The sequence below is a fragment of the Pteropus medius genome, unplaced genomic scaffold (genome assembly GCF_902729225.1).
Source record: "Pteropus medius unplaced genomic scaffold, Ma_sr-lr_union100, whole genome shotgun sequence".
NCBI lineage: Eukaryota > Metazoa > Chordata > Mammalia > Chiroptera > Pteropodidae > Pteropus > Pteropus medius.
The window spans coordinates 4,693,821-4,712,099 of record NW_024342644.1 but is presented as its reverse complement, the minus strand read 5'-3'; the positions used below and the strand labels follow the sequence as shown (position 1 = coordinate 4,712,099).

Sequence of the window (18,279 nt, the reverse complement as noted above, 5' to 3'; positions counted from 1 at the left end):
CTAGGCAAATGCAGTCTTTCCAGATTTTATTTCCCCTTGGGTTTTCCACAGTACTTAAAATCTGTAAAATTTAGAGTTTAACTAAATATTATCTCAAAATGTTTACTGTTGTTTGTTAAGCATTCTTTTGCTTTCCAACTTAGTTTTTTAATTTCTTAAGGGCTTTCTAGGCTGCACACACAGTAGAGGTTTCAAGGATACTTAAGGAACTATTCTGAGACTTTTTGGCTTCCTGGGTTATATCAGAAAAACAAACAATAACACCGAGCAGAGGCACAAAATGGATGTGGGGAGCCATAGAGCAAAAGGTGGGGAAGGGAGACTGGGGCTATATAATAAAAAACTTTAAATGACATCCCAAGAGTATAGATTTTATCTCTAAGTGATGAGGGATCCTTGAAAGCATGTGAGAATTGCATGAGTAGAGTTCTTATTCAGGACGATATATCTGGTTGTAGCCTCAATCACATCAATTGAACAGAGAAAGAGATTGGGCTTTGCATAGTCACAGCATTTGTCCTCATTTGTTTCTGTGACAGTAGGAAATGTTTTAGTTTTATTGTTTATTTAAACCCAAAATCACGCACCCAGCACAAAAATACATCCACAGAGCTAACAGTCAAGGCAGACTGTTTATTATCTAAATAATTTATTATCTAAAGTTCCAAAGGACAGATAAAAAGATAAATTACAACCTACATTAAGAACTATTTATTTGTGTTAATAAAACGCATTGCTGAAGTTGCAGGAATGATGTTTTCAAAAGAAAGGCTAATTTACCCAATGTGAATAAATGAAGAAATTTTCCTAGTTCAAAATTCTTAACTTTTGAAAAATATATATAGCAAATAACTTTCAACAAATTTGCTTTATGTGGCAAGGAAAAGGCTATCAATAACATTCCTTACAAGCAAGTAACTTCTTTCCTTTTGCCTTCTAATCTTTTAAGATATACATCCTCTCCGTTCTTCCTTCATGTTTTTTATTTTTTAAGTAAATGGGAAAGTCATTCAGCAGATATTCTTATATATAAAAATAAAGAGAAAATACTCTTTATTTAAGGTTATAAAGTAATGGGGAACACAATCAGAAGAGAAGAAATCAAAGACTTCCTCCACTAAAACGAATGCTTCTCTCTTAGGCTAAAGCAATTGTGATTAACTCCTAGGAAAGGCTAAGATTTACCAGTGATCGATCACAAATAACAAAATTAGCAATCATTTGTGCTGGAATAGGGATAAAATGCCTCATGGAAAGAACATTAGCAAAATGTGGGGCTAGGAGGCAGTGTTTCCCCATGGAAGGTGTAATTCTCGTTCACAGCACCACTGACTGCTTCAGAACACTCGTCCTGAGCAGACCCTGGACACCAACAGTGCACTGTGCTTTGCTTATGTAGAAGTGTGCACCCTGAAAGTTAACGACAAGGCACAGCCTGTTAAATCTCTTATGTGACAATCACCGCAGCTACCACTTGCGGCTTGAGGTGGTTCCCCATTATCTCTAACCCTTGGAGCACCTCTGAAGATACTAATATCCCATTTACAGATGAAGAACCTGAAGCTTAACGAGGTTGAAAAAAACAAACCTGCTCATGGCTTCTCAGCAAGTAGTGGCTGGGCCTGATCCTGAAATCAATCTGACTGACTCCCAAGCCCATGCACTAGACTGCAAAGAATGAGTGTGAATTTTATGGGAAAAACAGAACTCCAGAATAATTTTTAAAAAAGACAGACATAATGGAAGAGGCCAGAGGCCCAACTGTCAAGTTCAGAAAGAAAGCCAACTTACCAGCATATTTTGTAGTGTTAGATTCATCCATGGACCAAAAGCAATAATCAAAGGCAAATACCTGTATAAAACAGAAAAATATGAAACTTAAAAATTAATTAACTTCTTTGAGTACATCAGACTGCAAAAAACAAAATTCACTGATGAAGATGAGGATGCTAGTACTGTCTGATTTTAAAATAAAAAACAAAACACTACAGGTTTGCTGCTTTGTTAACCCTGAAGTTTCTTTTTAGACTACATTGATGGTTATCTACTTATATCAGAGTTAAGTTGTACATGGAAATTGCTATTTATCTAAAATTCAAACAAGCAGACATCTTAACCAAAAAAAATGTTTAATGACACATTTAGTGAGAAAAAACAACTGACTTCTCTCCAATTCTACAGTTCTAGCATCCGCTGTAACCCTCCAGCCGGATCTCCCACAGCTTTTCAATAAACACTAAAGTAATCAACTTTTATTTAAACCAATTCCTCCTAATTTTCCATGATGCTACCATTTCCAGCATAGCCAAAGCTTAAAACTTCCCACATTCCCATTTTGGACTCCACTCCCTCTTCTGTTTCAGCATGCAATCTTGGACTAAGTATTGTTAATAAATCAGTAATTCATGCTTGTATCCACTGATGTCCAGTATAGTTACTGAACGCCTACTATGTACCAGGAATGGCTGATGCTGCCTAAAAACTGTTATCCAATTGTTGTTTCCCATGCATGTGACCACCACTCATGTTCTAACCATCATCATCAAATACATGAGGCAACATTCCCTAAAGTGTGCTCTAAGGCAGCAGTCCCCAACCTTTTTGGCAGGTTCTCCTATGAGAATCCAATGCTTGATGATCTGAGGTGGAGCTGAGGCGGTGATGCTAGTGCTGGGGAGCAGCTACAAATACAGGGGAAGCTTCACTCGCTGCCCTACCACTCACCTCCTGCAGTATGGCCCGGTTCCTAACTGGCCACAGAGCACTACAGGTCTGCACCCAGGGACTGGAGACCCCTTGCTCATGAGACAATCCATGAAAAAATATTAAAACATGGTACATTTTGCTCTGTCTGAAAATCTCAATATTAAAAGCTCTGAAAAGTCCTGCAGCAAATAAACCCATTTAATTGTTTACCTTTTTATTTCTCCAGTTAATTTTGGTGAGGAGACCCTTTCTTGAGTAACATCTGTTAACATGCCTTGAAACCAGTGTTTTTCAATGTACCTCTTAGTAAACTTTGCCCTGACTCAGCAGCTACTTTCCTGGGCTCCTTGTTACAGCCTTTTCCCCCTTGCAGTCCAAACAGCAAATTACAAATCTGCCATGGACAGGAACCCTTTAATGCTTAACCATTTCCAAGCAAACAAAACCCAAGCACTTTGGCCTGGCATTTGAGACTGACTGCAATGAGGCCTTTCCAGCTTATGTCTCCTGACTTATTTATGCTTCAGCTGGACTTGTCAGCACTTTAGTGTTACTAGGTACAATTCCACCTCTGTTGGTGTTCTCTTCATTTTTACCCTTCAAAATGCTTCAGACTCCTTAAGGCCCAGTTCAATGTATTTTTCTTCCAGGGAGCATTTCTTGGTTCAATCCCAAGGAATTAGCTTTCCCAATTTTCTGAACTCTCATAATACTGTTTAATCCTATTTTTGTGATATTTATTCCAACTATTCTATTTTTCCCTTATCATGTGTGCTAAGGAGATTCCACAACCTCCTTATATCATCTGTGCATACGTTTTATCTCCACTGGTAGACTAAATTCCTTGAAAGGAAGAACCATACCTGATTTGTATTTGTATCCTGCAGTGTTCAAAGTAGCTGCTTTATAATTATTTATTGAATGAATAATGGCATTGAGAGCTTACATGAAAGCAGATACTCGCTACATCATCAAGACTAAGTTGTGCTCTGAATAGTTTCAGCACTACATGTATTTTAATGATTTTAAAATTGATCCAGGTATGTACACAACTTACATCATCAATCTCAAGTCCAAATTCAATTTTGTTACTTATACAAACATTCACTCTGTTCTTACAATACACAAGGCTAAAATGAACAGCGATGAAACAACAGTTTCAGCCAACAGAGTGTGGAATGTTTACTGCATTCAGAGGGCTGTTCCAATGACGTGAGAGACCACACAGGTGTAATTCAGTTATTCTTCCCACCTCTAGGCAGGGCTGAACTTCAACACTTCTCCTGAGAGATGAAGATCTGTCTTGTTTTTAAACATTTCCAGAAAAGGAGATTCCACAATCTCCTTTTAATGGCATCCTATAACACTTAATGTTTATTCCCAGGACATTTTCCTTTCCTTTGGACCTAAATCAACTCTCCTTAAATGGCCAGTAGAGGCTCTTTTCCAATTTTTAAGTATCTTTGTTTTCCTCTACAGTCTCAATGAATTCCTCTTAGTAGTTGCTAAAATAATAATTTATTCCCTACATGTTAATTTTTCCATATCTGTCTAAAATTTCTTTTTAATAGTTTGCTATTTTACATACAAAGTTCAAAAGCTAAAGATTTACATTCCCAGGACACTACTTGAAATAAAAAGAAATCCACCTCAAATTTTTAGGGTCTACCTCTCAATGATAATCATTCCAAATTCTGTGCCAAGTTTCATATCTAACAGTTAATAGTTTAAGGTTGTTTTTGCTCATAAAAAAGATAAGTAATTTGCATTTTAAGCATTTGCCACCTAAAATTCAGAAAAGTGTTAAAACCGTGCAGAGGAGAAAAGTACTGATAGATACAACTGTTCTGTGCTTGTCAAATACCGGCTTCTCCCTGACTGTCTCAAATTTCAAAACTTTTGATCACAGGCATTTAGAATGCCCATCCCTCAAACCAGTCATGGTTATTATTTTACTAAACATTTACCAGTAAGAAAGATGAAGCCCAGAAATCTGAGAGAGCTGCCTAAAAACTCAAAGCAAATGAATAGAAAAATTCTTATTTAATGCACGCAACAAATGATCACCTCCTCTATGAAATTCTACAGCACTCTGCATCTCCCACGGCACTAGTTCACATGTGGTCCTATTTTATACCTCAGTTGTTCAGTATGGGTCTCATCTCCCCTCTAAAGCCTTTGGGGGCAGAAACATTGTTTCATGCACCTCACGGTGCCTGGGTCAGTACCTCATGCAGAGCAGCCACTGGACGTAATATTTTCAATAAGTAAACATAATACCAGAAAAAGCTGGAATGCAGACAAGAACATGGAATAGATGTGAGGACTGTTATAAATAAGAAGAAGTTCAAACTGCAAGATATGTTTTTAGATGTTTCATTACTTTCAGATGCATGTTTTGGGAGAACTTGGTTCCATCAATGGTGAAAAACAGATTTTGTCACAAGATGAGCACTGGGGTCCTCTTTTGCACCATCATTCATTCCATGGTTCACATGGATGAACAGGTATGGCCTCATCATGTATGACTTTTAGTTTGCAAGGAAATGAGAATGATCATTTAACTATTGGTAGAATAATTATTTGTTATACTGTTACTAAAACAGTTTTAAAGATGTTTATAATTTCTTTGTATTAGGTAGTCCATTTCTCTAGCTATCTCGTTAGTACTATAAAGTGTTCACAAACTATTATCTTCCTTTTCATGGCCAAAATTTACCTATAATTTAATGACATAAGGTTTGCAACAAAAGGGGTTATGATTTTCTTGGGTTTTACAGAAGTTTTCATTTTCTAATACAAAATCCACTGATATTTCAAAGGAGATAACAAACCCATTTTCTTGAGTTACTCCTTGGAAACTGACCACTTCAAATAAAAATAAAATAATTTTTCCAAAGCCAGCACATTAGAGAAATATGTGCTTCTAACTCATTTCATTAGCATTCCTAAATGCTTATTTCATATATTCATTATGAAGTCACCAGTATCTTAACTGTAGTGTGGGAGATGGGGGACTTAAGGCATATAACTGAGCAAAAAAATAAATCAAAATTGGAAACCGAGTATAAATTTCATATTTCATCAATACCAATCAACACCGAGAACTTTTTTTGTAAAGGCACCCATACCTTCCAAGAGCCTTCAACTAGAAAAAAGAGCCAAAACTAGAGATGCTCTCCAGTTGTTTTTAAAATCTGAAAGCTATTGTCTTCATTGTTTTCAATAAAATGTGACTCCACCTTCTCAGAATCCCACTCCTTCCTCTTCATTTGCAACTTGTAAAATTCATATCAGCATTTAATTCCCTGCAGCTTGCAGTCCACATCTGCTCCACCTTCATCAATCTCTTAAAAAATGTTAGCTTCGCATCTTTGTAAACCATTGAACAGCTAGTAAAGTTACTACAAGCTGTTTTTAATAAGGCAAATGTGTTGAATGTTATATTCTGAGGCAAAGTTCTAGGACTTAGGAGCAGAATGCAGCGTAAACTCCATTCTTATCTAAAAGTCTAATCTCTGAAGGCATTTCAGCAAAATTCAATTTACAATTAAAAAAAAAAAGGAAGAATCGTGTACGTTCCTTGAAGAGCCAGAAGGCATCAATGTTCTAAAAAATGTGATCCAGTAATCATTTTCCTGATCTAGAAAAGCCAGTAGTAAAAGTATTTTCAATTGCATTACCTCTGTATCCTTTCATTCATTCTAATTGTATGCTTTCTGTAATGTGTTCTACTGTAAAATGTTTAATCCAGAAAGCAATCAACAAATACCTATTTGCCATCTTTCTTGGTTTTAGGTACCCTAGGGTACTCAAATATGTATTAGGCATGTTTTTTGTTCTCTAATCACTTACAGGCTAGTTAAAAAGACAAAACATAAGATAATTATTCTTGAAAATTTTTTAAAAAGCACATTTTCAAAATCATTTAAATAACTCTCACAATCCCTCTCTAGGCAGAAAGTGATTAATCTAATACTTTTCTCAAGATAATGTAATTTTATGCAAAGAAATATCTCCCAACGTACACCAGATTTTTTGTACAGCGAGTCAAAGCCCACTCTCTTTCAATTTCTCCTTATTAAAATCTTTCAATATCATCTCAAATGTCACTCCCTTATGAAAACTTTAAGGACACTATTCCTTATTACTCTGAATTTCCTATCTAACTAGATTGTGTGTGTGTGTGTATGAGCAAGCGTATGAGAGATCCTCTTTGTTCTGCTACATTATTCATTCTTAGAGGACAAGACCTTGGTTTCCCTAATGTTTTTATTGTCTATTATTAGCAACTTCCTGGTAAATTACCCTTTAATTAATGATCTTGTAAATCTGTATTTTCACATGATGGCTGCTTAAAACAGTATACATAGTGAGTATGAATCTTTCAGCAGCGCTGCTGTATAGTAGCAAACACAATAAGTACTTTGTCAAAGTCTCCATTTTCACTTCATTTGTGGAAGTAACAAGACTGGTGTCACCCTTCAGATATTATTTGTGTGCTTATTAAATTCCCGCTCATTTCCTAAAAAGAAAGAAGCAAGCTCCCTTATTTATCTATATGTCATATAAAGAGAGAACCATCTCATCGGCTCTAAGAGGTTCCACCAATGACCAAGAAATCCTCTGGGTGTATTAAATACAGTGGGAAATCCAGGGAAAAACTAAAAGAAAATGTGTAAGAGAATTCTGCCTTCCTCTTCTCATCTCCCTGCCAAAAAAAAAAAAAAATCATTCTTCAAGACCTACCTAAATGTCATCTTTGCCAATGTTTCCTTGACTCTCTGTGAAGTGTTTATTCCCTTCTCTGTGCTGTTGTAGTTGAGAGCTCCACCTTTCTAATGCAGTCTACCTAAATAATTGCACATTTTACATTGAATAAGGACTGGGAATTTAAGCAAAATGTCAACTAATACAATGTTGGCGCATAGTAGTGACAGTATGCAGCAGCTAGTGTTATCAGTACTAATAGTATCTACTGATGGGCTCCTCTCATCAGTTAATAGTACAGCTACCACCTATGGAGTATTTATTATGTAGCAGGCACCATCTTAGGTACTTTACATTTTCGAGCTGAGAGGTTTCCTGAGCTAAGGACTGTGCCAATTCATTTTTTTATTCTCTACAGGTACAGAAGAAGTAATCAATTAGTTCTCAGGATTTGCTGAATCAGAGAAAAGAGAAAAGGCAAAAAAAAGGTCCACATGGCCATGAGTGGAAGAGTTGCTACAGATCATTGAGTTTGGTGTCAAAAGCATTAATGCAAAACACACTAGCTCCTAAATCCAGAATCAAAAGGTCTTCCCCTGGGGAAATAAAACCCCACTCTAACTCTTTGTGAACTTGCTTTGTTTGCATTAAAGAGTGTGTCTCTCTCCTCTCATTCTGTACTGTCATCTTCCTCTCCTTGCACTGTTCGCATCTGCAGACCTGGCTGCTATTAAGAGTCTGTTTTGGCTACCAACTACTTTGAAAACTGAGCCCAAGATCTTTCCACCAACCTCCATTTCTCCACCCATTTTATAAATATTGACTTGCCAGTGTCTAATGTTTTATGGTTACTTTTCAACTTTGTCAATTTAAGAGTGAAATTAAAAGACACATGCCAAATTGTTCATATTTTATCACACTGTGTTATGAGAATTGAGTCAGACAAAAAAATATTAAAGTACTATATTCATGTCGTGTTAAAATTTTCTTTTTAATGCCAACTTTCAACACTTTTCTCTCATCTTTTTTCTAATATCAGAGATGTGAAGAATCATTTTAAAAGAAGTTATCTTCATTCATCTTGGAGAAGCTGGATTGAAATTGAAAGGAAAAGCCCAACACTGAGAGTCTGTCTGATCAACAGAACTGTCTTCACCACTGATATTTGCAAAAGCAGCTCTGCCACCACAAACTCCCGCCTGTGTCTGAGAATATCTGCTCCTGGGCACCAAAGGAAGAGTACCAGAATGATCACCCTTAATACTGGCAACTTCTATTGATGGATACCATCTTCCCATTAAAAAAGCTGTCAAGTAACTGCTATCTTTCCACAATATAACTTATCATTTTCTTTATGCATGCCTATATATGCATACCATATTGTTTGGTATATATGCATACCATATTGTTTGGTATATATGCATACCAAACAATGTCTGGAATTACACAGTCAATACTGCCTGATTGTGAGAATGTCAAAGCACTTTAAAGACTCAAAGCAAGACAACAGCATCTGCTGCACATCTACAAGCAGTAAGGAATTGTTCCTGATCTCAGAAAATTCAGTCTAATGTAGGAAACAACTACTCTGTGGAATGTACTACTCTATATTGCAGTTCAAATTTCTAAGGGCACATGGAGAAGTATCTCTTCAAAGAACTAATTCATCTTTGCATTCATTTAATAGGCATTTACCAAGTAGTTGTTATGAGCTAGTTAGGACAGAAATAAGAGTGTCCTAGTTATAAGGATCTCACATTCTATTACAGGGAAGTAATTAAGGAAAGGAAAGAGTGCAATATATAGAAGTCAGTGTAGAGTTCAGCAGGAATCCAAAGGAATAATTATACTATGGGGTGGAGTGAGGTGGGGTGCGGTGAGACTTAGGAAAGGTTTCTGGAAGAGGCAAACCTTGGGTAATCATATATATATATGATTGTTCAGGGGAGAAGGCAGGGAAGAGACTCACAGGTGCTGAAGTTGGACTACTCACAGTTCCATAATTCCTTGATCACAGTTAACTGGTTCCAAGTGTCTGATAGAATTTTTGGATTAGGAATCAAGGAAGTCCAAGTCTTTCTTTAATAACTGAATCTAAAAATCTGGGACATGTTGAGGCCATGTTTCTAAGCATGTGGACCAGAGAAGCAGACGCAGCTGGTCTGCAGTGAAAGAGAGAAATGAAAGGGACACATATGGGGGTCAGAGACCGGAGAAAGGGAGATAAGAAATGATTGTATTTGAACCCCAGCCACTTCCTGTCCTTGAGTTCTCTGCGATATCCCAGAGTAATTTATATTATGGTTCATCTAGTTTGAGTTCTTACCACTATTAGCTGAAAGACTCCCAATTAATACAGGAAGAAATAAGTATGAGAGATGTTAAAGAAACAATGAAGGTTGATCAGCTTTTGAATACAGGACTAAAAGAAAGTTCTGAATATTAATAGTCCTGTGGAAAAAGGAACCAAAAGGAACGGTGTCCTAAAAACCATAGAGTTCCAAAAATTTGAAAATAGAAACTAGTTCTACCAAATCCTAGACCAATATTATGACAGAGCACAGAGCCTCTATTCAGCACTAACTCAATTCCAACTCTTTCGAATACTCCATTTCTTTCATGTTTAATCCTCTACTATTCACTTTTAAAATCTGCTTCCCTAGTTGCTGAGGGGCAGGCGTGGGGGTGTCACAAATGCACAATCTGTGGCATTTCTAGTTCTTTTATGCTCTAATTACTTCTCAAAACAAACAAAAAAACTAGCCAAATAACTTCTCCAACAGCATATTCAAAAGATAATTTTGATATTTTCAAACACAGATTATTTCTTCAACAAAAATAGCCCAAAAGATGCAGATGTATAAGCATGTACCATATAACCCTATCTGTCTCTAAAAAATAATTATTGTTGCTCATTAAAAAGGAAAACAAACAAACAAACAAACAAAAAACCCATATTGAATTTGAATCACCCTTACATCACCTAACATAAGCATCTCTAGATCTGGTTCAGAACCTTCAGACCAATTCCTGACCTCATCTGCCTATCACCCTCTGCTGGACCAAGCCTGGAGGTCCACCACAGAGAGGATGCTAGGCTGACTCCAAGGTCCAGGTCACCAGAGACAGAAGGACCTGAGGTGGTCCAGAGCTTGCAAACATTTATTGTGTCCTGAGGTCAAACGGGAAAGGCTGTCAGAGTTGTCTGCTGGGGTTACCCAGGCCTGGATGGGGCCTGTTAGAGAGATTCCTGATGCTTTGCCTGGCCCAGTAGGCTTTCACTGTTCTGGATTTGGAGATGGATCAATGCGAAGAGATAAGGGAAATAGATCTTTTCCTGGGGCCTATAATCCATGAAACCTGACACCCTGTCAGCTACACCATCAGCTTCTAGGTATCTAGAAGCACACAGTTACAGCAGTTACAGTGGGCATATCTGGCTCTGAACAAAGCCAGGGAGAAGGAAAGGGGAGAGAGGTAGGGCCTGTCGAAATTTCATGATAGAAACATACAACACTGTTTTAGCTGATTTTTGGTTTTTAGGGAGTTTTTTACAAATGTGATTTAGAATGACATGTGGTAGATTCTATTATAGTTCCAAATTAGTCACTGCCCTCCCTGTAAGCAGATGACACATCCCTGCCTATTGCCATGTATCAGCAGTGCCTCTAGTTGGAAGAATATAGTTCCTAATCCTACTGATATTATGTTTGGCCATGTGACTTCCTTTGGCCAATTAAATGAGGATAAAGAGATGTATGCTGTTGATAGCAACAGCATGGTTCTCTTTCTTTACCCTTCTGCCACAATGACAGCAAGTCCCAGATAGGGGATCTTCCTTCAGACTGGAACCTAGATTGAAGTTACATGGTACAGAGCCACAGCTGATCTCAGCTGGCATGAAACAACAGAGAAATAAACCTTGGTTGTCTTAATCCACTGAACTTTTAAGGTTGTTATTGCTGCATCACCTAGAATAAGCTGACTGACACACAAAGTGCTTATTATTGTAAAGAAATTGCTTTATAACCTAGATTGCTATCCACCGTGTATTTTCCTCTCACAACTTATCCTGCATCCTGCAGCAGATTCATTTCTTGCATATAGTTTTGATCATGTAACTTCTTTATACAAAAATCCAAAATGATTTTTCATTGTCTATCAGATTAACATCAGACTCCCAACGTTCTATAAACTATCTACTTGCCTAGTTTTTTAAAACACGACTTCCTTTCATGTAATCTACATTCTAACCAAAGTTTGCACTTCCAAAGACATCTGTGATACTATGAGAAATATTTTTTTGTTCTTCATCCCTGGTTCCTCATACAGAGCTCCTAAGTCCCTTGGAATTCGCTGGGCAATAGAAGCCTCTTTTGTTTTAATGAGGCAACTTGGCTCATTAGTGGGACCCTAGCCTAGATAGCTTCTTGATAGGGGCTAGTTGCCAGAAAGATTAAGCCTTAATTAGCCTAGAACTTTCAGCTACACTCCACCCATTTTTGAGGAAGTAGGAGAGGGGTTGGAGATTGAATTAATAATCATGCCAATATACTGAAGCCTCCATAAAAACCCCTAAATGACAAGGTTCAGAGAGATTCAGAGATGGTGAACACATCCATGTGACAGAAGGGTGAGCCAGCCCAATTCTAAGCTCCTGTGCTTGGGACCTTCCCAGACCTTGCTCTAGTACCTCTTCACCTGGCTATTCATCTGTACCTTTTATAATAAACCAGTAAACCTAAGTAAGTGTTTCCCTGAGTTTTGTAAGCCATTGCAGCAAATTATCAGACCTGAGGAAGCGGGTCTTGGGAAGCCCTGTTATATAGCAAAGTCAGATGGAAGTGTGGGTAACCTAGGAACCCAATGCTTACAATTAGTGTCTGAAGTAAGGGCAATCATGTGGGACTGAGCCCTTAACCTATGGGGTCTGTGCTAACTCTGGGTAGTTAGTGTCCGAATTGAACTGACTTGCTGGACACCCAGTGGGTGTCTAAAGAGAACTAGAGAACTGCCTGGTGTAGAAAACCCATACATTAGGTGTCAAAAGTGTAGCTGAATAGAGAAACAGTTTTAACATTAATTATTGTTTCTGTTCCTCACATACATCTTGCTTCCCATCTCATATTTTCTGCCTTTTGAAACTCTACCCATGCTCAAACCCCACTTTTAGCTATGAAGCCTTTCTTCCTCTGAAATCACAAAGTACCAAAACAATGAATGGTGATGTTTATCGTAATGTATTTTCTATTACCTACAGTGCTATATATGTTTAATCTTCCTGACCGCATTATGAATTCTAGGGCAGGAAGTGCTTGAGCCCCACAAACTCCTCATACAATGCTTTTCACAACTGTTCTCAATTAATATTTGTCTAATTAATGACATTTGAATGGATAAGTAAAAATGATATCTAGGAAAAATGCACAACAGGAAGGTTATGCTTCCATTGAGTTCATGTAGCTGTAACACTCATGGACCCAGATATAAAGGCAGAAATATAAGGGATGACAGTAGAGCAGCTGCATTTACTGGGTAAAGACACAAGCAAAAGCCTTAGGTTGGATGCTGAAAAATGTTCTGTTCTCAGCCATGTGTTTGGACGGAAACAGTGCTGTCCAACAAAAATATAATACCAAATATGTTATTTAAAATGTTTTTTGTGAACACACTTGAAAAATAGAGACAAAAATAATTTTAATAATGTTTTATTTAACCCAATATAGCCAAAATACTAATCTTTTTTTTTCCTTGCAGTATTTGACGTCTGATGTGTACTTGACACTTATAATACATCTCACTTGAGACCAAACACATATCACATGCTCAAAAGCCACATGTAGTTAGATGGCTGCTGTCCTGAACTCATCACATTTGAGGCCAACACTTAGTTTTCAGAAATTCCCAAATCAAAAGGGTAGAGGCCACAGAAAATGATGGCAGTCACAGACTGCAAAACAAGTCTGAAAGAAACTGTACTTCAGAAGACATGAGCTGTACATAATAAGGCTTCTTTTTTTCCAAGCCATTTTTGTAAAGCCAGGTTTTCAATATATTGGTATGCCTCTTTAAAGGCTATTTTGCTATAATCTTGTTTCTTCTGTTCATGATTTTGCCAACAAATTATGTAAACAGAAAAGGAATTAAACACCTTGAAGTTCAGGAGTGCTTAACCTCACTTGTAAATAAAATTAAGAAAAAATTAATGTGAATTTAATTAACTAGAGAATAAGTGTGAGTATCCTCAACACCACCATCACCAGCGGCACCACATATGAGTGCCTGGCTTCTCAACTGTCATTGGCTCCTTCCTCCTCTTTCCACTCACCAGAGCAGGATGAGTCTCAAGGTGCTGGCCTCTGTTCTCTCATGTCTTCTATTCCACTTAATCTTTCTTCCTTAATAACGTAACGGATGTCCCTTCTTTCACCACCGATATCTTCCTCACAGGAATTTACCTGACCTTTCTAGGGCAGAGACTGCAAACCTTGTACAACCTGCTAGATATCTATATCAGATGCTTTGCCATCATTTTCCAATTTAACCCACTCCAAAACTGAACCCATCAGCTTCTCCCTGCACCAAACTAGCTCTTTCTTCTTTGTTCCTGCTGAATTTTCAGTCACTCAGTTTTAAACTTCAGAGTCATCTCTAACTCTTCCCAAGGCACTGCTCCAGGGCTGGCTTTTATTACCACTTTTCTGGCATTTTATTGAATACCATCTCCAGTCTCCCCACTGATCAAATAAAATTCATTCTGTGCTCTGCTTTTAGATTAACCTTCTGAAAGGGAGCCTCAACTAGGCTACTGCTTTGCTCAAAATAGATGTTTGAGAGACTAAAAGTATCAAGGTCCAAGCCTGGCATCAAGGCCTTCTGCAGCTGGATTTGGTTTCAACCTTTTTCCAGATGTGTCACCCAGGACTCCCCTTCATCCACTGTTAGTCCAACTCTATGGCTTGTCATTCTCTGAACACAGTCAACACTCTTTTCTCCATCTCTTGGTACATTTGTCTATAATCAAATGACAAAATATCTGGGGGGTTTTAGTAAAAAGGTCATTATTTTTTTACTAAGTATATCCTCAGGTATTTAATATTTTTGAAACTACTGTAAGTTACTGGGTTTTAGTTACATTTTCTTTTTTTAATGTTCATTGCTAGTATAATTTGAATTTTAGCCCTTTTTTCCTGCCACGTTGCACTTGTACAGTCTAGGAGATTATCTGTAGATACCTTAATGTTTTCCAATTATATGACACTGTTTGTAAATAAAGATGCTTTTGCTTCCTCCTTTCTAATCTGAATTTCTCATATTTCTTTTTCTTGCCTTATTCTACTGGTTAGGACCTTCAGTCTAAGCTGAATAGATGTAGCTAGAACGATATCCTTGCCTTACTCCCCCCCATCTAAGGTGACAAGTGATCAGTCTTTTACCATTATGATGACAGCTGCGGATTTTTAATGGATGTTCTTTACCATGTTGAAGACATTTCTGTCTACTGCTAGCTTGCTGCAAGTTTGTATCATAAATAAATGTTGAATTTTGTCAAATGCTTTTTATCTGCATTGACTGAGATAATCACATGGTTTTTCTTTTTTATTCTGTTAATATGATAAATTACATATATTTTTTCATAACTAATATTTTGTTAAAGCAGTTTTGGGTTACAGAAAAATCAAGCAGATAGTACAGAGAGTTCCCATATATCGCCTTTTCTCGAGCATCCCCCAAGAGTTTCTCTTAATAATTTTTAATAATGTGCATTAGTGTGTTAATTTGTTGTAATTGATGAAACCAATATTGATGCATTATTAATAACAAAACTCCATAGTTTACATTAGGTTTCACTCTTTTGATTGTGCAATTCTATAGGTTTTGATAAATACATAATGCGTATATATCTACCACTATAGTGTCATATAGAATAGTTTCACTATCTTGAAAAATCACATGCTTCACCTATTCACTCATCCTCTCCTTATTCCTCCTTGCCATCACTGATTTATTTTCTTCTCTCTGAAGGCACCCAAGTTTGCATCCAATTTGAATTTGGATTTAAAGTGGATCCAGCATATTGGAAGTGCTGGATTTAAGATAGCTATTATTAACAGTAACATTAGAAATAGCATTCTAAGAGTACAGTTCCAGGACAGATATAAAAAATGTGAGATGTTCCCTGCATAACAACTGGGTAGCAATAGTGATAACTCAATCAAATATAAAATGACAGCCTCTGCTTTCTCCTACCTTAGAACATTTATTAAAATGCAGAAAATCCTTACACATAACATTGCAGGGAGGTGATTATTATTATTTACTATCATCACATAATTAGACATAATTTCAACAACTGCTCAAACAGACTACATGACAAAATATTCCTTAGGAAAACACAAATTAATGACAAGAGAATCCAAGTTGGTAGTGAGATTTGTAAAGTCCAGTGGACACTTTCCTTTTAGGGTCAGGCCAGACAGGAACATCAGGATCATGGAAGATCATCTGGGCCTTTTTAAGAATATGGAATCATGGCAGAGAGTGTTCCCTGGCTAGTCTCTAGCAAAGTGGCTCTGTCCATTGGTGAAGGTGCTTAATAATATAGCTGGACTGCTAAACTTTTGAGTGTCCTTTGGCTCCAACAGATCTTTCTTTTATTTCTTCATTCATTCAATAGTCATTGTGTAGCTGCCATGTGCTATGGGCACTGGCCCAGGTAAGCCATTATTTTATTTTTTTTACAGTAGAAAAGAAAAGTTTTATTAGAAGGTAAAGTATACTTCCAGACGTGGAAGCAGGCCTGAGCAAGAGAAGCGTGGCTCAAAAGGCCAAACCATTAATTTTTTAATGCCTTTTTGGTTCTGCCTTTTCCAGAATATCATACAGTTTGAATTATGTGGTATATTGCCTTTTTGGAATGGCTTCTTTCACTTAACAATATGTATTTAAGATTCCTTCATGTCTTTAATGGCTTGATAGCTCATAAAATATTCCATTGTAGGGATGTACCACAGTTTGTTTATACATTACCTTATTGAAGGATTGCTTCCAGTTTGGGGCAATTATGAATGGACAGAAGTTTTCAATTTGTTTGAATAAATATTTAGAAGCACAACTGCTCAGTAGTATGATAAGAATATGTTTAGCATTTTAAGAAATTTTGAAGCTATCTTCCAAAACGGCTATACCACTTTTCATTATCATCAGCAACAAATGAGAATTCCTGTGATACATGTTCTCGCCAGCTTTGTATTGTTAGATTTTTGGATTTCAGTCATTCTAATAGGTGTGTAGTGTTATCTCGTTGTTTTAATGTGCAATTCCCTAATGACATATAATGTGGAACATTTTTTTATGTGCGTATTTGTCATTTGTATGTTTTCTTTGGTGAAGTGCCTGTTCAGGTCTTTTAATTGGGTAGTTCATTTTCTTACTGATGAGTTTTAAGAGTTCTTTGTATATTTTGGATAACACTCCTTTATCAGATGTGTTTTATAAATATTTTCTCCCGGTCTGTGGCTTTCTATTCAATCTCTTAACAGTGCCTTTGCAGAATAAAAGTTTTTAGTTTTAATAAAATCCAATTAATCAATTTTATTTTTATGGATCATGCTTTTGGTGTTATATCTAAAGTCATCACCAACCCACAGATCTCCTAGATTTCTCCAATATTATCTCCTAGAAATTTATAGTTCTGCATTTTATATCTAACTTTGTGATCCACTGAGTTAATTTTTGTGAAGGGTATAAGGTCAGTATCTAGATTCATGTCTGTGCATGTGGATGTCAGTTGTTCAGTACCATCTGTCTCTTCGATACCTCATTTCAATATTTTCTAGTAACCTATCTTCTACAGTTATTTAATTCTCTCTTCAACTGGATCCATTCTGCTACTAAATTCTAACCTTAAGTTTTTAATTTTGGTTTGGGGTGTCAAGGTGAGAACTTCTATTGGATTTTTTCCAAATTTGTTTTGTCACTTTTTAAGACTTCTAGACCCCTCCAACAATCTTATATTTTATTTCTTTGAATATAATAAGCATAGATAGATATTTTTAAGTTCATGCTTAAGTTTGAACATCGAAGCATCTGTAAGTTTATTTCTATTTTTTATTATTTCTGCTAGTTCTTGTTCTCATTGCCTTGTCTTGTTATGTACCTCTTTATCTTTGATTATGTGCTAGACATTGTATTTTCAAACTATTTGTGCAATCACTAGAGACAATATTACATTTACTTCTGCCAGGTGCCTACGGGGATCTGCATTCTAGTATTAATTTGATTCAATTTTAGTTTGAGATTGTCTAGATCACACAAAGATCTTGCAACCACACAGCAATCCATGTGAGGACTGGTTTACTTCTGTTTTTATACACCACCCAAGGCTGGGTCTCAATCCACTTTGGTATAAAGAGTTTTACCAAGGACATCTCCTCTGGCAGACCCTGAACTTCAACATTTTTGTCCCCTTCGGTTCTTTAGGTCCTGCAAGGATGTGAGAAACACTGCTCTAACTTTTAGCTTCTTTTAACTAAAAGGCATGCACCCAAATACCAGTTTAACCTCTCTAAATTTCTGCCTTCTCTTAGATCTTGGTCTGGTAAATTCCTCACTAATTTGGTACTTCTCCAATGCCTTTAAGCATAGGTTTTGAATATACTGTCCAGCCGTCCTCAGTAATGCAGAAGTCAGAACAGGTCCCTGCATCCCATGAATCCAAAAATATTTTGCCTTTGTAGCCTTTAACACAATTGATTTTATATTATATTGTACATATGTTCCTTACCCCACCTCCATTAGAATGCTAAGATCAGGTCTGATTCATGTAGCACTTGTCCCCTGCCCAGAATAATTATTTCTTAA

The 18,279-nt window shown here is 36.8% G+C and overlaps 1 protein-coding gene across 1 annotated transcript in view; it reads right to left on the bottom strand.

Annotated features, from left to right (window-relative positions):
- The window catches only part of KIF13A (kinesin family member 13A), a 175,088-nt gene that overhangs the window by 82,442 nt on the left and 74,367 nt on the right, over positions 1 to 18,279 (bottom strand). The window contains 1 exon segment of the mRNA XM_039866482.1: positions 1,792 to 1,852. Within this exon segment, the coding sequence (XP_039722416.1) occupies positions 1,792 to 1,852 (61 nt within the window).